We start from the raw sequence: 20,693 nt of genomic DNA on the forward strand, positions 1-20,693 counted from the left end.
CTCCATCAGGTGCCCCGGCTGGCCAGGGGGAGGTAGTTTAGAGACCAGGATTACTGCATGTTTTTTGTGAGGGTACCTACCCTAGGGGGACACGGGGAGAACATGCAAACGCCACACAGAAAGGCCCTTTCGCCAACCCCGCCTTGGGTATGGGCACTGATGAGAGAGACATTATGCTTGACACTTCAGAAAAGAAAATCAGACCTGTCTGAACTGAGTGGTGCTGTACTGTACTCGTGCTGTAGTACTGTATTGTACTGTACAAGCCCTCCTCCCTGGCCTGTGTGTGTGTGTGTGTGTGTGTGTGTGTGTGTGTGTGTGTGTGTGTGTGTGTGTGTGTGTGTGTGTGTGTGTGTGTGTGTGTGTTAGGCTGCGCAACAGTGACACCAGGCAGACAGGGACACACATAGCCGTCAATAGGAGTGGCTATAGCACCACTCAAACACAAACAACTGGTGTGAGATCGTATTTGTGTCTTGTGTGTCCGTGACTCCACGCGAGTGTGGACGTGAGATGGCACTAAGCAGCAGTGAAGGTTCCTTTACAATGAACAATGAACAATGGCAGCGGTGGCCGAACGGATTGCAGAGCGGTCTTGATTTAGCTTAGCCCAGATACCCTGGGTAAATATAGTAATCATTTCATTTCATTTCATTTCACCAAAGCAAGCCTAAATAATAGACTGTTAAGGTCATTGAGGTCACTAATACAGTACCCTCTGTCCATGCACAACTCAGCCGTTGTGCAACGCCGGCTGCGTGCAAAGAATGCAGCGGTGAGATGAATATTATCTCTGATAAATACTACTGGGAGCTTAAGAACAGTGTGTGGACAATGTGGGACATCCTACCTTCTTTCGAGATGAGCATCCCAACATTTGACTGAGAAAATGCTATCTAAATCTATAGGCAAATAGCTGATCGAATAAGCTCACAACATGTCACATTGTAGTCCACACTGAGCGAGAGAGGGAGTGCAGCTACATAACAAGATTAGCACTGGTGTGCTGCGGCTGCTGACCAGCAAATCAGTAAGTCACGGCTGCGTTACAGGTGTGGAAAGTAACTAAATACATTTACTCAACCCATTCTGGGCTGGAACCCCTTTTGGTGTTTTAAAGCATTATGTTATACTTTAGCTATTGAAAAATAGCAGATCTACAAGCTCATAGCATGGCACTAGCTTGTAGATCTGCTATAAAGTTTTTAACTCGAATCTTTGCTTCTGGGGGTCCCTGGAACAACATATTTTCTGATGGGGGTCGGCAGCCAATTACATATAATTTCTGGGGTCCTTGACATGAAATAGTTTGAGAATCACTGATATAGAAACATAGGTTTTTCTGAAAACTCATGAGTTAGAAGACTTAGGTCTAAATGGGTTAAGTACTGTACTTAAGTACAATTTTGAGGAATTTGTACTTTACTTGAGTATTTCCAATTTCCAATACTTTCACTTCTACTTCACTACATTTTGGATCAAAATATTGTACTTTTACTCCACTACATTTATTTGAAAACTGTACTTACTAGTTACTTTGGAAATTGTAATTTTGATTAGAAAACAATAAACATTCATTAACCACTCCAGCCCTATATACATTTTGGCCATTTGAAAATAGCTGATCTGCAAGCTCACAATGCATACAAAGATTTTGTACACATTTTGAACTTGTGAAATGGGACATTCTGCAATATGAGTACTTTTACCTTCAGTACTTTAAGTACATTTTTATGCCAATACTTTTGTACTTTTACTTGAGTACATTTTGAATACAGGACTTTTACTTGTAACGGAGTACATCTACATTGCAGTATTTATACTTTTACTTAAGTAAAACATTTGAGTACTTTTCCACCACTGCTGCGTTATGGGGACGCTACACTCTTCCCATGGTTCAAATCCAGCCCTCGCGCTTCCCTCTACCAAGTCCCTAACGCCATTCATAATTAGGCCGTTGCTAGGTTACAGGTCAGGTGGATCTCGGAGACCAGGTTATATGTAGCATCAGATGGATGCTATGTAATGCAATATAGGCCTATATATATATATAGTGTTACTCATTAAAATGCCTCTCAGCCAGGCACAATGTGACAATGTGATAAAATGGTAAATGGTGCATTTATATAGCGCCTTTATCCAAGGCGCTTTACATAGATTGTGCATTACATTCACCCAGTCACACACACATTCATACACCGATGGCGGCAGAAACCATGCAAGGCACCAACCAGCACATCAGGAGCAATTATAGCCTGGCTTAATGGCCTTTCTCGGCCCCACCCCTCTCCCTGTGTTTTAGGATCCAAGATGGCCGCAGCACCAGGAGGGGGTGGCCTTACTGCGCTGTGTTCACAAATTCAAGACACCTGTCTTGCGTTTGTCTTGTGTCTGTGTTTAATGGCCTAAAACACAGGGAGAGAGGTGGGGCCGAGAAAGGCCCTTAGTGTCTTGCTCAAGGACACTTCGACACCAACTATGGGGGAGCCCGGGTTCGAACTGGCAACCTTGCGGTTACCATCCAGCCACTCTATCCCCTGAGCCACTGCGCAGTGGCCCAGTGTGCATGGAGCAGTGCGGCCCAGTGTGGATGGAGCAGGACAGCCAATAGTGTTGTGTACATTCTTTCCCCCTTGTGACTTGTGTCTCAGATCTACATTAAGTGCTGCCTCTGTGCTCTTTCCTTTAATACAATTTGTTTTACAGTTATGTCATTTCAGTGGTATAATTCCTAAAGCCTGTTGAAGTCATATTCTCCGTCGTATCTCACTCATATTTCACTTTAATGCGAGCAACTCGTACAGTACTACTAGTACTGTATTAGTAGAGCCAGCGCTATAGTTTGCGAGGGAGCACCTTTTTGGACGTCACTCACAGTCACAGTGCCCGCCGGGTACCTGAGCCCAGAGGAAACCTGCTCCAACTTAACGACTTTGTTCATTTCATCTTCAATTCTCTAAAACGAGCTTTGTTCATTTAATCTCCAGCTAGAAAGACTTTTGCTCAGCAGCAGCAGCACTGGGCCGATCGACGAAGAAAAAAAGGCTGGCACACTGTCTTCAAATGCAAAAACAATATGTAATGGGGAGGGAAACCCAAAGTTCTGAAGACCTTAACCTGATCATCTTACCATAACAAGCAAGATAATCTAATAAAGGTCTGCGGACCAAAAAGTTGTGTTTCCCATTAAAACTTTGAAGACAATGTGCCAGATTCTATATTCTTCAGCTCTCTCCCACACAGTACCACCAGTAAGACCACGCCTGCCCCATGCTATCCTCTGTGGACCCATGCATCCTTTATTAAAATGCATGTTTGTTTCCGTTCCTGAGCCACAGGGTGCTTCAGAGAGAGAGAGAGAGATAGAGAGAGAGAGAGAGAGAGAGAGAGAGAGAGAGAGAGAGAGAAGGGATGGATAGAGCGGGTGGACAAGGTGAGGGCAAAGGCTGCATAGGGGAGCTGTAGATCAGGGGAGGTGAGGAGGAAGCATGCAGAGGCCAGGCTGGCCAGCCTTCCTTCCTTCCTTCCTTCCAGCACCTGGAGCCCTATAGGCCCCAGAGAGGTGCCGCGGTCGGGAACAACACTCCCTGCGGCTACTCCTCCATCCTCATTGTGTCGACCACAATAAATCAGTGTGCTCCACCACAGCCGTGAGTGACAAGCTGGCGGAAGGTTAATCAGTGCGACTGACCAAGCCGGTCGGTCAGGCAGCAGTGTCTAGGGCCTCGCCGAACCCGATGCCATGAGAGGCATCTCTAGATGCGCTCCACAGCCCCATTGAACTGGTAGAAAGCTAATGGGTGTTCTCTGCCACAGCTGATGTAATGCTTGTCAAAGGTTAATAATAGGGAGTTAGCAAGCAGCTGTGCGCGTGTGTGCGCTTGGGTGTGTGTGTGTGTGTGTGTGTGTGTGTGTGTGTGTGTGTGTGTGTGTGTGTGCGTGCGTGCGTGCATGCATATGGCTGAAGTTGTGAATAGACAATTACACTCATTGATGGTGGTGATGTCCTTAAATTAGCTGGGCAGAAATGGGAAAATACAAGCAAAAACATTTCAAATACAACCATTTGGCTAGTGTGAGATTTCACGATTTCTAAATTGTCGTTGCAGACACAAATTATCTACACCGATGATGATAATCGTGCATCCACTTGCAGGACACTCAATTTGAGCGATTTCCTTGTTATTTTTTATTAAATTTAATAAAGTGATAAGATTACTGGTTTTGGAGCAATCAAGGTCCGAGTCGGGCACGGTACTCAAGAAACTCAATTTGGTTGGTTGTCAGGGAGACATCACAACTCTCTCTCTCCCTCCCTCCCCCTCCTTCTCCTGATTGGTAATTGATTAAAGGGCATGGTGAGCAGCCACAGATACCAGAATCTCACCAAAAAACAACAACATTCTTATCCAAAAAAGAAGGTAAAGGTGATTGCATAATAATTCATGCGCTCGACCAACATAGTATAGTATATCAGTGGTTCCAAAAGTGGGGTCCGGGGATCCCCAGGGGTCCTTGAGGGAGTTCCAGGGGGTCCCCAGCTAAATGATAGTTTGGAACCAAATGGACCCGTATGGGTCTGTAACTGTTACAAATGTACACTCGCAGAGTTAAATTAACATGGGGGGTCCATAGACCCCGCATGTTAATTTTGCATGTCAAACTGGGAGTGCTTGAAAATAAACGGGTTGAGAATCACTGCTAAAGCCGTACAAATCTTCTCTTATGGGGATCCCTGGCTTATCTCTTCAAATGGGAGTCTGCGGGCTAATTGGTGTCAATTTGGGGGTCCTTGACATGAAGACGTTTGGGAACCACTGCTACAGGTGATCTTACCAGCTTCCCACAGCGGGGGGTGGGGGGAGGAGCGTTCCTCTGAGGTGATGCACAGGGTCGGCGTGGCCTCCAGGCTCCTGGCCTGTCGTCTCTTTGTGCCTTGATGACGCTTCACAGACTCCTCCATCTTCTCCACCGCAGACTCATAGCGGTTCAGCTGCACCCGTTGCTCCACGCGAGTCTCCCTCTCCTGCAGTTCTAAAAGAGGACACCTTTCTAAATGGTAAACTAAATGGTGCATTTCTATAGCGCCTTCAGCCAAGGTGCTTTACATAGATTGTGCATTACATTCACCCATTCATACACACCCATTCACACACCCATGGTGGAGGAAACCATGCAAGGCACCAACCAGCATATACGGGAGCAATTAGGGGTTCAGAGTCTTGCTCAAGGACACTTCGACACCAACTCTGGGGAAGCTTGGGTTCGAACTCTACCCCTGAGCCACTGCCGCCCCTTTGTAGTTAGTCGGGCTGGTTTGCAGGCATATTGCTGGGGGGGGAACAGCTACTGTATATACTGGCTGGTGAGGCGATCAGTATCTCTTTATGCTGGTTAGAGTAGTTATAATGGTTTTATATCCAGTTGACTGTTGAGACTGTCAAATGTGTACGAGTGTGTGCGTGAGTGCGTGTCTATTATAGTTACAGTTGCCAGTGCAGACTTCATGTGTTCTATGTTCCTGCGTGTAGGATTTAGTGTTACCACATAGCCTACTGTAACAAGGCCCTATATGAAACGTATAACAGGCTTCTGTGTGGACCCCACACTTGATGAAATGAGGAATAACACACAGATCACAGGCCCGTTTAGGCTACAGGCCATCGGGAGTAGTCATCAAAACTACAGCAATGCGTGTGTATAAACAGATAACACAGTGGCCATTAGTAATAAGGTCTTCTGTCTGTTGAATAGGAGGGGGGGGGGGGTGGTTTCACTTTCACTTACTTGGCCCGTTCAATCAGACGTATAATTTTCCCATCACTGATAAAGGCGATCAAGATAGGTGAAGGCGACATGGGAGGGCCATGGCCACCCGTGGAAATGAAATGGTGCGATTAATGTGCACTGTCCGGGACTGTATACCGCAGATTGTGTAATGAGAAGCATTTCCCCACGTCAATGCAATAATAATTATTAATGTCAATACTACTGTACATGATTGGACGACACTGCTTTTGTGAGGTTGACAAAGCCATGAGGGTCGCAGCCAATGAAGACATCAGATAGCCAGTAATGACTGTGGCATTCCAACAGAGGCAAAGTAACCCTCTTCATGTAACCTAAACCTATACGGTATAGGGTAGATGATAATATAGGTAATTTAGACACAGCGAGGACGTGCACCTCTCCTCTCCTTGGCTTTGAGGAATTCTTTGTCGTGCTCCCTGGCTTTGGTCTTCTCCGACAGGAACTGTTCCGTTTTCTGAGCATGGCAGAGGTCTCGGCTTAGCTCCCAAGCCTCACCGGCGTGATTCTCCTCGTCCTTCGTCCGTTGATCGCTTACCTGTTTTGCTCCCTCGTGAGCTTCCTCCCTAAGAGCAAAGGAGACATAGTGCGTCTATAATGCTAGCAAACAGCTGCTATAGGAGGACACACTGAATCAAGGCAAGAGAAGCCAGAAAAATCACACCCGTGTGAACTGAGTGGTGCAAGGTCTTATATAGTCTGATCAGCTATGTCAGTGACGTCACACACTAACCATAGTAACCATGCTCACCTTTGCACGGACACGTACACAGGTGCACGGACACGTACACAGGTACACAAACATACAGACAAAGCTGGTTGTTGGAGTGGTTTGCACCACTCAAAAATATAACTTAAAAATAAAACAAAATAAAGGAAGAAGGCAGAAGGTTGGTTTCTCAGTGGTCTCTCTCTACTCCTGTGATACTACGAGATAACAACCCCCCTAACAACCCCCCTGAAGCAGAGTCTAAAGACACTTATTACTTGGACATGACAACAACATTTAAACCCTTTTAGTGGCATTACTTAAGATTACACTGCAGAACTAAGTTCCGACCAGATATTGGTCTGACAGTGACAACGACAACCTACTGGCTCAAATCCTAACCTAACCAATAGCACGGAGCAGCACATGTTTGCCAACCTTAACGCATGTTCGCTGACCTTAAGTATAGGTAGGAGGTAGGAGGCTGGGGAGGTGGAGGGAGTTTGATCACTGACAACTGCAATAGAGGTGACGGTGAGCTATACTGAGCATGTAGTTGTAGCATGAACAAGTGCTTAGAATGACAGCCTAGATCAGGGGCACTGAACTGGCGGCCTGCAGGGCGCCCCCGTGTGGCCCATGAAATAATTACATTTTGTTTTTTGAGGGCTAATGAAATGCCATATGAAGTGTGATATTACTAAATCACAGTAATCCTTAATCATATTCAATCAAACTCCAGGGCTTTTGGAGAGAAATGACAGACTCCAGAGCACTGCAGAGGGTGTGTGTGTGTGTGTGTGTGTGTGCGTGCGTGCGTGCGTGCGTGCGTGCGTGCGTGCGTGCGTGCGTGCGTGCGTGCGTGGTTCAGCTGGTGCTCGTTGCTCGTTAATGTCAAGGCAATTAAGTTTATGCACTGTCAAATAGACATATTATCCTGCTCATTACTGTACACAAATGCATTATATATACATCAATCTTCATGTTTAAGCACAAATGAGAACACACTGCGTGCGTGCAATGCGAGCATGCTGTGCGCACCCCACACACACACACACACACACACACACACACACACACACAATCATTCAACAGTTATGACGCCCGGGACTAATCTAGTTGAATAGCCCTAGCCTAGATCGAACCATATAGAATTGAGAATGTATGAGACTGGAGTGTGAATGAGCATTGGACGCAGCTTGACTTCCGTGCCTGCTCAATGCCAACTACAATATACTGTAATGCCTAGATAAACATTTGATAGCTCTGTAAAGGCAAGTCAAGGGTTGTAATGTAAAGAGTAAAAAACAAGAGAACAATAAACGTTTGGGGGTTTACCAAGTATCAATGTGTTCAATGGCTTCATCCAAAACTCTTCTCTTCCTCTGCTGTGCAGAGAGTAACTCCTGCATTAATAGAATACATGGTGAAGTTCTTGAATCGTAAGTGATTCTTCTGCAAGATCTCAACACAATCCAGACACAATAGTAGGGAAATTACATTGCAGCGGTGTGTTTCTCTCACCTTCTGGAGTTTGCGTTGCAAATGCAAAAATGTGTCCTTCTCTCCTCTCATGGTCTCAATGTCCCCGCGGAGACTGGCATTTGTGGACATCAAGGTGCTTAACTTGCCGTTGGCCTGGGGGTGCCAGAAAGGAGATTTTACTAGATTAGGCCATTTCTTTCGATTTAAAAATGAAGCCACCTTGGATTCCTTGTTAACAGCGCTAGTATTTATTGACAAATGCTATAATTCACACCAGCATTTTTCCCTGTTCAGCTCTTATTTTGAAGAGCCAAAAATCTAGACCGGATGTTGTGAACTTATGTTGGGTGTGTGACGATCCTGTATCGTTCCATGTTTGCCGCGGGTGCTGCTTTAACATGATGCAGAAGGATCGCATCGTCTGCTCTGGGCCCTGGAATAAACCTTGTTTTGACCAAAAATGCCATCTGGGACAAGGAATAGGAGATACAGGCGATTGAAAGAAACAGATAGAATGGGTGATTATGGCCACGATGATTTTAATGCCGCGATCCTGTGTTATTGAGAGCACCAGCTAGCAACCCGGTGCTAACGTAAGTAGCATTATGACTTGATCGATCGAAAGCGCTATAAAAGCGCAATTGCCATTAATCTACGGCAATGGTGTTGACGGTTTTATTAAATAAAGAGCTTTAATTGAAGTAGATTTCAGCCAATGGCGGTATTATACCAATTATTAACTTATACTGCCGGTATAAGCGTTAATAATCTGCCAAATAGATATTACAGAATATATATAACAAAATATATAAATTCCGCAAGAGATTTGTAATCTTTCACTCAAACGCTGTGTCAACTGTGGCCTACTACACACTATAGTGTGGTTGTTATTATGAGTACACTCACACCGGAAATGAGATTGAAATAATACCGTTTCAAAGGGTGCGTTTGTTGACGCCGCGGCACTAAAATGTCTGCTATACATTACAGTATCATGCGTTCCCGTTACCCTGAGGTCAAGAGCCCTTAAAAGGCATTGACAATGAATAGTAAGAGGAAGAGAATTGGAACAGAATGTTTCAATGAAAGCCATCCCAGCTATTAACGGTCCCTCAGCATGTCCTTGAACAGTGAAATGATGCACATGTACGGTACATTGCTTTTCAAGTAGTCACTAGCCTTTAGGACAAAAGTAGCAGTGAGGTGGAGTGGAGTTTGTTTGTTGTGGCGCAGGTCAAGATGTGAGCCGGTGCAGCAGGCACTATAACTGTGTGAAATGTTTACTGAAGTAACTCTGCACACCTAGGTTTTTTTTTTTTTTGCTGTGCATGGATTATGGCCACGAATAAGAAAGTAAACCTCTCTGTAACCAAGGACTCACATTTTTGCTCAATAAGACCATCTCTGCAATCTCCATATTCAGATGTTATAGCATTTCTCTAACCAAACAATCTCTTTATAGGTAGAAAAAAGGAGAAAAAAAGAGAACATAATATATAGCAGCTTCAAAATTCAAGGTGGAGATAGTATTGTGTAATTGATGTTTCAACATAATGACAACATGAGTCAAATGTGCCTTGTTTACTAATTAATTAATTTAATTAAAATAAAAACCCTTTGCAGAGCCACTTCTGGGTTTTAGGACCACAAGCTGCAGCACTACTGGGCTGATTGAAAGGCCACACAAACAGCCATGTCTCTTGTCTTTTGTGTTACAGCGAGATACCATGTTACTGTTTGTCTGTTTTTGATGATGTGTGGACATTCTTTCTTCTTTTTTTACGTACACCTGACATGCATCATGGTCTATTAAGGAAGCAGTCTCAGCCTTCGAACATAAAATAAAATAAAACAAGGAGAGGGGATGATTGACAGGCAAAATCCCTCAACAGCAACACATGCAGGCATATATATATTTTTAATTGCAGTTGAAAAGGCTCCAGAACACAAAAAAAGGACCACGATAAAGACTTTCAATGTTTTGTAAAACAAGCAGTATGTCATGAAACCTTTAACCCATTTAGGATGGGAACACATCTGTGTCGCTTCAGCGTTTAACCACTTTAACCATTATTTTAAACTTTTAGCTGTTGAAAAATAGCAGATCTACAAGCTCATAGCGAGATTGTACAGCGCATGCAAATCTTTGAATATATATCTTTTCACAGCAAACGCTTTTAACTCAAATCTTTGCTTACGGTAGTCCCTGGAACAACATACTCCCACTCTGTTTGGGAAACACTCTGTTTTGGGAAGTACAGCACATCGGAGATGAAGCAGAATGAGACTAGAAAAAGTGCCCTTCGGGGCACAGGTCTCCACCAGGGTAGGTCAGGTTGTGGCCTCCTGGTGGCGCTATAATAGGCCAATGTGAAAAGGGTGCCATTTCTTCTTACGCCTTGGATGGCAATTGGATGATTTGAGGCATTTTGTTCCAAAAATCCACCTGTTGGTGGCGCTATAACAGGCCAATGTGAAAAGGGTGGGATATATTCCTCAGCCTAGTAGGAAAGTGTGTGAAAGATTTCACGTAAATTGCACGGTCCGTTCATGATTTGAGGCTTTTTGTTCAAAACGGGCCAATCCTGCAAACTTTGAAAGCCAATGTTAGCCAATTAGGAACACATAACTATAGAGATAGTGTTTAACGATTTGCAGGATTTTTGGACAGAATCTGGAGTAGTAATATAAATGTGTTTTTCAAAAGTCGGCCTCCTGGTGGCGCTATAACAGGCCGTTCTGGAAAATTTGGGGCAGAAGTTCATCGTTGGCATCCAGGGAGTGTCCATCCATCCATCTTCAACCGCTTATACGTAGTGGGGTCGCGGGGGCAACAGCTCCACCAGAGAGCTCCAGACTTCCCTCTCCAGAGCAACATTAGTGACTTCCTCCTGGGGGATCCAAAGACGTTCCAAGTAGAGCTCTTCACCGGGTCCCCCGACTCCGAAAATACCCGAGTTGACCCGAGACCCGCTCGGGTCGGAGTCGTGTTTTAACGTAATCACTCGGACCGGGTCGGAATCGGACGTATCCCCCTCGATAGGCAGTACTGTGTGTGTGTGAACTGTCTGTGCTTTTTTTTGTTGTTGCAAATGTTAATAAAATATTCAGTGTGTGATTGTGTTTCCTAGTCTGACTGAGGCTATACTCTTTCTCTCTGTCCGCTGCATGTGCGCTCATGCTCCGCAGCTACGGAGGAGAAAAACGGGAAAAAAGTTCTGAATCAAGTGTGATCATTTTAGGCTGACCTAGGATCAGGTTAGTGTTGCAGCGACACGAACGGCTGTGTTACGTGTGATGATTATGCTGATTTAAGATCAGCAGCGCAAGACTTACCACACAATTCAAGCCCCGTCCTGCATGGTTTTGCCTTGCGCTGATTTGAATGATAACACCGGCGTGCAATTATACTTTATATCACGATCACGGATCCCGACAACAGTGTTGACCTCAACGAGGTGAAAGCAAACTAGCAAAGCTCAAATCTAATTAATATAAGAAGGATTAAAGAAACCATGACAACTCTCCTGTGTATCCCATTCCCCACACGTGGATAAAGAAGAGAGCAATTAAGTGACTGAACTGCTCACCCTATCTCTAAGGGAGATGCCAGCCACCCGTCGGAGAATACTCATTTTGGCCGATTGTATTCGCGACCTTATTCTTTCGGTCATGACCCACACTTCATGACCATAGGTGAAGATTGCTCGGTAGACAGAAAGCTAGCTTTGCCTTCTGGCTCAACTCACTTTTTGTCACAACAGTGCGAGTGCGGTACAGTGACTGCAATATACAGTGTTTGTGCAAAATTTGGCGGAGATTAGCTGGTAACGGACAGACGCACGTGCGCACGCACGCACGCACGCACGCACACACGCACACACACGGACGGACGGACTCACACGGACGGACGGACTCACATACACGGACGGAGTGCAAAACATACTCTCTCCGCATGCCTTTGGCCTGGTGGAGACAAAGCAGTGGTTCTCAACCAGTGGTCCTTGAGGGGATTCCTGCCAGGTGGTCCCCAGTAGTAAATGATGTAGAGTTGGTAACCAAAGGGACCCTTATTATAGCTTTAACCCTTGAGTAAAATTTGCGTTACTTTTACAAGACGTCTACACAATTAGGGAACGTACCTGTGGTACCACATCAATACAGCATGGAAATGTGGACAAAATCGTATCCAACAACAACAACATAATTCTACGTTTTGGGTCCGAGAGGCTAAATCTCATCCGAGGCCATGCATGTTCCGTGGCTCAAATGCCGAATAAATAGTGGACTTTGATATGAAAACGGTTGAAAACCAATGAGATGAAGAGAACGTGACAGAAAAAGATGCACACAAAGCATAAACCTTTGCAAGATGTGTGGTTAGCTGCTGAATTTTCCTGTTAAGGTCCTGTTTGGAAGCTGGCCCTTTCCTCTCCTTGTCAATCCTCTTCTGTACATCCTGGATCTGCAGGAAGAAAAGCCTTTAAGTCTTTCATTTTACGGATTGGACGTGGGTAGGAAATTAATAAGGTTCAGCGGATACATTCATAAATCAAGGCATACATGCAACAGAGTTCATAAAAAAGGCACCTGTATTTGGGATTAAAAGTGCCAAAGAGGTACTAGTATAGGCAGTAGGTACAAGTAGGCAAACATGGAAAAAGTTGTTGCCTTCTACAGTGCAGGTTCAAAATGCTGATAGATTAAATTAATCATAATACTGATGACGTAATTGTCACATAAATGCTGATAAGTAAGAACCCACAATCAATTCAAATGGTGAACGCATTAAAACCATGAGGAAAGTATCCGTGTCGGTTTACAATAGATTTTAGCGTTGGCTATTCAAAAGTAGCATTATCTACAAGCTCACAGCACGTCACTTCCTTTCCTTCATTTTTGAAAATTCTTCAAAGTGTGAGAACTACGTGATTCAGAAGGCATTTGTAGAATCGGCATCAGGTCTTAACGGGTTAAAAATAAATCAAATCTAAAAAGGTTGGTCTTAGGACAGTTCTCTGCGATCTGTGTTAACAGGAGGATAAGGGTTTCTCATCGTTTAGGCCTTGATGTTCAACGTTGAAATTCCAAGCATGACCCGACCCGTGTTGCTATAAATATCCACAGTCGACGCTCGGGAAATTACTGCCCCGAACATCAGAAACGCAGTACCAAGATCTAACCTTACATATTTCATATTTCACTTCAGACAGTTTACTTTCTTCAAAGCCAAAGCTGCCAGTGGGAATCAATAGTGAGTGAAGGGTAAACATTTCAAACGATGGCCTACTTTTGAAATGGGCGCACAAGGGGGGTAAAAAAGAAGAAGAAGAAGAAAGTCATTATTAATTACAGCGAAATATTAGAGGGTGTATCCGTGGCAAATAAAGGACGACCTGCAAGCCCATAATCGACACCACAAAGCACAAGACAGACCTCACTGTCTGTGAGGTCTCACCGTCTCACAGACAGTGAGACCTCTTCTGCAAAATTGACATGAGTACTTTGTACGACCTGGCAAAGCATTTATTAAGGGTCCATTTGGTTACCAATTAACTCATCATTTAGCTGGGGACCACCTGGAACTGCTTCAAAGACCACTGGTTGAAAACCACTGCCCTAGCTTAACAACATTATGAACATAATGTTAATGCCATGAATGGCTACTGTAATAAGACTTGAAGGTGATGGTGGCATCCACTGGCTTGGCACAAGATGGCAGATGTCTAGTAGATCTCTTGCACCAAGATGCCCACCGTAGTCCAACATGCATATAGAGCGTCGCGGTCCCGCCCCCTTTCATGACGACGCCAGGCCCAGGAAATAATTCTTAATGCATTTTTCCCATAGACATTTCAAAATTAATTTATTTAAAGACCTTTAAAGAGTCGTACAAAGCCAACTGGAGTTGTGACAAATCATGACAACAAACAATTTGTTTTGGGTCGAACAAATAATTAGAAAGAAGAAAAAAAAGGCACGTTACAACTAAATACTTTTTGAAATGTCTATGGGAAAAATGCATTGGGAATTATTTCCTGGGCCTGGCGTCGTCATGAAAGGGGGCGGGACTGCGACGCTCTATTGACATAGTACTTCAACTATTACTATGAGTTGCACTGCGTCTCTAAGCGCATTACATCTTGAAACCAATAAAAGTGCACACCTCCTTGGGAAAGTCACAATTCCCACAGTTTCAACATTATTACATCCTCTAATTATGTTTCTATTTGCATGAATCATGATTATAGCTTTGCTGGCCTAATGTGAACCACCTCGTTATTTTTGCCTTGCTGAAGGAAAGCTGAATTTGGAGCAGAGGGATTTCCATTTCAATGTGCTCTTAGTATAGGGAGCCCTAACCTCAGTATTATCCCATAAGCACTGGCAGATTGTTTTTTAATCTAATTGTTACATGGGTGATGACTTGAAATGCTGCTGTTTTTGTAGGCATGCAGTGCTTCCCCCTATACCTACTCCGAGTGGAAAGGATCAAAACCATTCTGCTGTCTGTATGTTTAAACTCTTGGGACAATGAGAGTCGAAGGGCTGACATCTAAGATAGGTGGTGGTGGGGGTAAAATGCATTTGAAAAATAATATAATGCATTTGAATTTGATCTTGAACAGCCTTGAAAAAAAGAATTGATGAAACACTAATCCAGAGACGAAATGTTTTTATAATCGTCATGGGGAATGCCTGATCTGACAGGCAACGCGGTCCACCCCCCTGCCCCCGGGCCAGGACAAAAGAGGTGTTAAGGTGCGTTCAGACTTGGATGGTTAGAGCGGCGCGATTGCATACAAAGTCAATGCAAAGACGAGAATTGCGCGAACGGTCGCGGCGCGACCTGGCGCGGTACAAACGGGACGGACCGAGGCGAATATATATTCCATATATTCAGGTCTAACTCCGCATGGGGGCTCGAGCCCCGCCGCCCCCACGGAGTCTACGTCACTGCTGTAATCTGTGGATGGCCAATTGTTTGAGGCCTTAAGGTCACAAACTCTTGGCCTGGGGGACAGACATGGTCCCAGAGCAATTTAATTTAGGCACCCATGCAGGCCAAGTAAGGTGACATTCACACCAGAAAGCTTTACTGCGATTAAAACGAATCCTGCTACACATTGTCGGAAATTGCGCTTCGTTTGGCAGGTTTGAAGCATCATTCAAATCATAATGCGCATCAAAGAACCGCATTCTACTTCGACCAAAAACGGGGGTTTCGCTTCGCTTCCAATCGCACTTGATTACGATTCGGTGCAGGTGGGAATGCAATCCGCAGCAAATAAAGGAAATTAAGCAAACAATGTGGCGGGTGAGGAGCTAACCACAGTTGGAGACGGAGGCATATTTTACGCAGCACAAAAATGTCCCGTTACCGTGGATAGACCATAGAGCTATAAAGGATAGACGTGGTCGAATGAGGAGACTGAAGCCCTGGTCGAAATGAGGACAAGTACATTTATCAATTGCTTAAGGAAACATAAAAACACTGCAGTGTAGCCTACAGAATATTCTGTCTGTCTCTGTGCGTAAACATGGAGTGCTGTCACTGTGTGGGGACTGGGGAGTAGGGACTTTCATCTCGATAAACTTTTGTGCTCTGTTCTCAATGTGCTCAGCGCTGTGCCTCCTCCATGCCCAAAAGAACTGCGTGCGTATATGCACGTGACGTAATTTTAACACCATAGATTTCACTGTGTAGGCTATAGTTTATGAATTGAACACATTGATAAGGTCCCTGCTGCGTTTCCAATTGCTGCGGTCACAGGGCGCATCTACCAAGTGGTGAGAGACTACATCTCCCAGGGCGCATCTACCAGGTGGTGAGAGACTACATCTCCCAGGGTGCATCTACCAGGTGGTGAGAGACTACATCTACCTGCCCACGCATCCTCAGGTCGTTCTACACATCAAGAGCTCACCTCGGACAAACATACGGTATAGGTCAATGGTTTTCAACCTATTTCACATCAAGGCCCATTATTTATTCATTTGACTGACATTAGCCTCACACTTTGTCTTAGAATATTTTGTTGTCGTTGGATATGATTTTGTCCACAACTCTGTGATTTTGGCAAACGTTGACCAAAATAACAATTCTTCTACATTCTCTAATTGTGTAGACTTCTTGTAAATTAAGTAATGCAGATGTTTAACAATAATGTAACTCTTGAGAGCGTAAAATGAACTTTAAAATGACGTAAAATGAACTTTAAACCAAATGGACGGGTCATCGGGTTCATTTTTCATTTTACGCTTTCAAGAGTTAAAGATCTATAAGGGTCCATTTGGTTACCAACCCTCCATCATTTAGCTGGGGGACCACCTGGAACCCCCTTAAGGACCACTGGTGGTCCCCGGACCACTGGTTGAAAACCACTGCTCTAGGTCATTGGATGTCATACAGTGCTGACATTGAACCCACTTAGTTTCATCAGCAGTAGTTGCAATCAAATGTTCATAATGCAGCAGATGATGATGATTGGAAGACCCACCTCTTTCTGAAGACAGGCCTGTGTGGTGTTCTCTTGACTAATGAGGTCACCGAGTTCACCATCGTGGAGGTGCAGCGCACGAATGATCTGGGACAGACGACGATCCTCTGTCTTTCTGGCTGAAACGCCGGCCAGTGAGGTCAGAAGCTCCTCCTTCTCTTCACTCAGGGAGCAAATCAGCTGACTAGAGAAAACGATGAATGGCACGGAAACCTTGAGATGTTGAGTCTTATTATTGTAAGTGGTTACAAGTAAGGTGCCCACAAGCCAAGGCACTGTAAAATGATGACTGAGGTTCAAGGTTATCATAAAGAGAAACATCCATTCCAATCCACTCACAATCAACAACAAGGGAAAATCTTGGAAAATCTACCGCTCATAGACAAATCACATTTCACAGCCTCGGGTTAAGAAAAGGCATTGAAATAGAGGGATTTCACTTTTCAGAGAGCAGAGCCTCTGAAAAGGAGAGCGTGGGAGACTGACACTTAACAGCTTTGGCAGCAACGTCTATTCACAGCTTTGGCCATTCACTGCAGTCATTGCTGAACTTACAGTACCTGAATAATGAGTCAATTCTGGCTAAACGTCATTGTGAGGTTAACACATAACAAAAAAAAGACTTCGTTTCATTCCTTTCTCCAGGGTTAATATTTGAAAATAAATCTGTGCTTTATATACACCGTGCTTAACTGGCTTATGGCCAGCCTAATTAACAGTGGATTGTGCCTTCTGCCTGCACTATTCATATGTTTAATTCGTCATTTTAATGCCAACAGAAAAATCTGTGATATACACACTACATCTCATTCTCACAGAGATGGCCAGAGTGAAGGCCAAGGAAAATAAGTGTGTCTAAAAGACTCCAATGATGAAAATGCTCGGTCGGTCACAGGCGGAAGCAACTGATTAGCCGACCTCGAGGTTCTACTTGGGGTGTGCCAGAGTACGAGTTCAGGAAAGTACGGAGGAGCCAGGCCGTTAAGGGACGTAAAAACAAACGATAAAAGCTGAAAATGACTTCTAAAATGCACAGGGAGCCAGAACAAGACCAGGGTGATGTGTGACCAGCGTTTTTCTTGCCTGCAGGAGGCGGCCAGCTGCATTTTGCACCAGCTGCAAGCGCCGGAGTGAGGACTGACTGGTCAATTTCCGCATAGAGGGAATTACAGTAATCAAGCCTCAAATAAATGTGATGAGGTCATCACATTTGGGCACATTAATTGGGCAAGTGGCTATGGCCCAAGGAGTGTTTTTCATACAAAACTAATGCTTGGATTGGGTTCAGAATCATGAAGACCCCCTAGTTTGATACATCACATGCTACTTAAAGCTTTTTTTTGCCTTATATAATTGTACAACTTTCAACCCCTGAATTTACCATGATCAACTAAATATTTCATTGACAATTTTGAATATGTTATTTGGATGACCCTAAGGATAAAAAAAAAATCACACCCGTGTGATGTAAGTGGTGCAGCTCCGTGTGGGGGTCCCCGGAACTTACAGACCCGCAGGAACGCGCACAGGGTGCCGGGCCTGTTCCGGTGAGCCGCCCCACGTCCGAAACGGTTGAGAAATGACAGAGTTACCGTGTGGGGGTCCCTGGCCTGTACTGTACTGTACTGATACGCCTGAAATCATCAGATATACAGTTATATTAACTGTATATCTATGTGTGTGTTAGGCTGCACAACAGTGACACTTGGTTTTGAAAACCGACCAAATGCAATTTCCGTGCTCAGACACAGGTAGCCAGCCAGCCAGCCAGGCAGGCACACACACACACAAAGCTATACTTAAGAAAGTGGTTGCACCACTTAAAAAGAAAATCTTGAACGATTAGTATTGCAATTTCTTCTTCACGCCCTTTTTTTCCTACAACTGGCTTTGTTAGTTTGTCTGTCTGTCTGTTCGTACCAAAAAATGAGCATGGTTTCTATGGTCACCCAGTTCACACGGGTGTGATTTCATTACGTCATACATTACGTCAGACCACAGCTGATCAGTCTATATAAGACCTTACACCACTCAGTTCACACGGGTGTGATTTTTTTAGCTTAGATTGACTGGCCTATAATACAGTATGTGCAGTGGAACAACCCTGTATACACTAAAGCATGTGGAACAACCCTGTATACACTAAAGCATGTGGAACAACCCTGTATACACTAACGCATGTGGAACAACCCTGTATACACTAACGCATGTGGAACAACCCTGTATACACTAACGCATGTGGAACAACCCTGTATACACTAAAGCATGTGGAACAACCCTGTATCCACTAAAGCATGTGGAACAACCCTGTATACACTAAAGCATGTGGAACAACCCTGTATACACTAAAGCATGTGGAACAACCCTGTATACACTAAAGCATGTGGAACAACCCTGTATCCACTAAAGCATGTGGAACAACCCTGTATCCACTAAAGCATGTGGAACAACCCTGTATACACTAAAGCATGTGGAACAGCACCTCTGTCTGCGAATCATCTCCTGGGTTTCCCTTTCCTCTGCTCTCCTGGCTGCCCCCAGACGCAAGTAGGTCTGCTGCAACATGGAGAGCTCATTCTCACCTGCGCACGCACGCACACGCACGCACGCACGCACGCACACGCACGCACACGCACGCACACACGCACACACACACACATACACACACACACACACACACGACGTGAGGCTTGGCAGTGTGTGCTTTTGACTGAGTGAGTGGATTTTTGTAACGTAGGAGCATTTCTGTACCGTTTATGTACCGTTCGCCGACATGCCATCCATTGACCCACTTTGAAGGGTCTTCTTCTTTTTTTTTTTGGTTGGTAAAAGCACAATTGTTCATAATGTCTAGACTCCTCTGCATTGATAATCAGCAGGATGAGGACCGTGTGTCTGCGGGTAAGCGGGCCTGTACTATAATCTACTTATCAATGTCTGTTCAGAGGACATGCACAGGACAACTATGGCCTTGAGCCAAACGCTCATCTTGAGCCCGACATAAACAAAGCCGTTATATGACTCAGGGTGTTGCTATGGAGATGGCGTATGTTTCTCTCACCGCAATCAATACAGAATTTGCATTAGAAGTCAACGGGATGAGACCTTTCATTTAGCCGTCATCTTGCCACAATGTATATTTCTATATAGTTGACGTCGGAAATAAATCTTGAATTTCAACGTAATAACTTAATAGATATAAATTACAGCGCCGGCCCTCACTTCACACACGTGTAATAATGACAAAAGGAACCGTTTTGGACATACAAGGTTTCCACTCGACAGCAACAATGTACAGAAACCTGAAATCATCCGTCTATCAGATCAGATTCATTGCTGGGCCTTAAAGCGAAATTATCCTTTGTTATGCAGCCGTGGAAAATCTGTTACTTTTGGCGAGCGACAGTTCCGCACAAAGAAGCGTAATTAGGTTTGAGGTGGTACAATACCTTCCTTATCTCTGTCCAATTTGTCTCCACAGTTTCCATGTATGTTTGAGGAGCCTGTTCCACACACACACACACACACACACACACACACACACACACACACACACACACACACACACACACACACACACACACACACACACACACACACACACACACACACACACACACACACATTTGGGTATAAAAATATGTTGAATGGATTAAGGTCATTGAACCCGACAAATGTAATTATCCTCATAAAAGCATCCCGTCTATTGTCAAGGTGACCTTTTGCAAAAAAAAATTACCCAGCTGGGGCAGAACAAACTCGTTCCAGCAATAGCAAATCCAATCAGTCTTTGAGTGGACTCCACCCAAAATGACTTACAACTCTATCAGGGTACATAATGCCTCTAATTCGAGACCAGTGGTGTGGCTTGTATCCGTCTTTAAGGCTTAGAGTTCACCACTGTTGAAATCCAGTGGCATTCTGCACTTCCCACTCACCCGCAGGTGACACAATGTTTAGGGGATTCTATTTAACCACTTAAACCCTACAATACTTTATTAACTAGTCCCTCAGGGGTCTATACTAGGCCCCCTACTTGTTTCACTCTACACTAAATATCTTAGTTGAAAATGAAAACAGCCGATCTACAAGCTCACAAATTTGCGAGCTACAAGCTCATAATTTTGTGAAATTTGCGAATTGTGATGCACTAATTTTGTAGATCAGCTATTTTAAACTGATATTGGCCT

At 44.4% G+C, this 20,693-nt stretch overlaps 1 protein-coding gene across 1 annotated transcript in view; it reads right to left on the minus strand.

Moving 5' to 3' along the window:
• The window catches only part of LOC306930755 (uncharacterized protein), a gene marked incomplete at both ends in the record, with an annotated part of 49,475 nt that extends 30,407 nt beyond the window's left edge, over window positions 1-19,068 (minus strand). Inside the window, 6 exons of the mRNA XM_079511850.1 lie at window positions 4,837-5,034; window positions 6,187-6,374; window positions 7,856-7,923; window positions 8,042-8,155; window positions 16,504-16,687; window positions 18,986-19,068. Coding sequence (XP_079367976.1) covers window positions 4,837-5,034; window positions 6,187-6,374; window positions 7,856-7,923; window positions 8,042-8,155; window positions 16,504-16,687; window positions 18,986-19,068 — 835 coding nt within the window. The remainder of the gene's footprint in view (window positions 1-4,836; window positions 5,035-6,186; window positions 6,375-7,855; window positions 7,924-8,041; window positions 8,156-16,503; window positions 16,688-18,985) is intronic.
• Window positions 19,069-20,693: the final 1,625 nt, after the last annotated feature.

The sequence above is a fragment of the Electrona antarctica genome (assembly GCF_951216825.1).
Source record: "Electrona antarctica genome assembly, chromosome: 10".
Taxonomy (NCBI): Eukaryota; Metazoa; Chordata; class Actinopteri; order Myctophiformes; family Myctophidae; genus Electrona; species Electrona antarctica.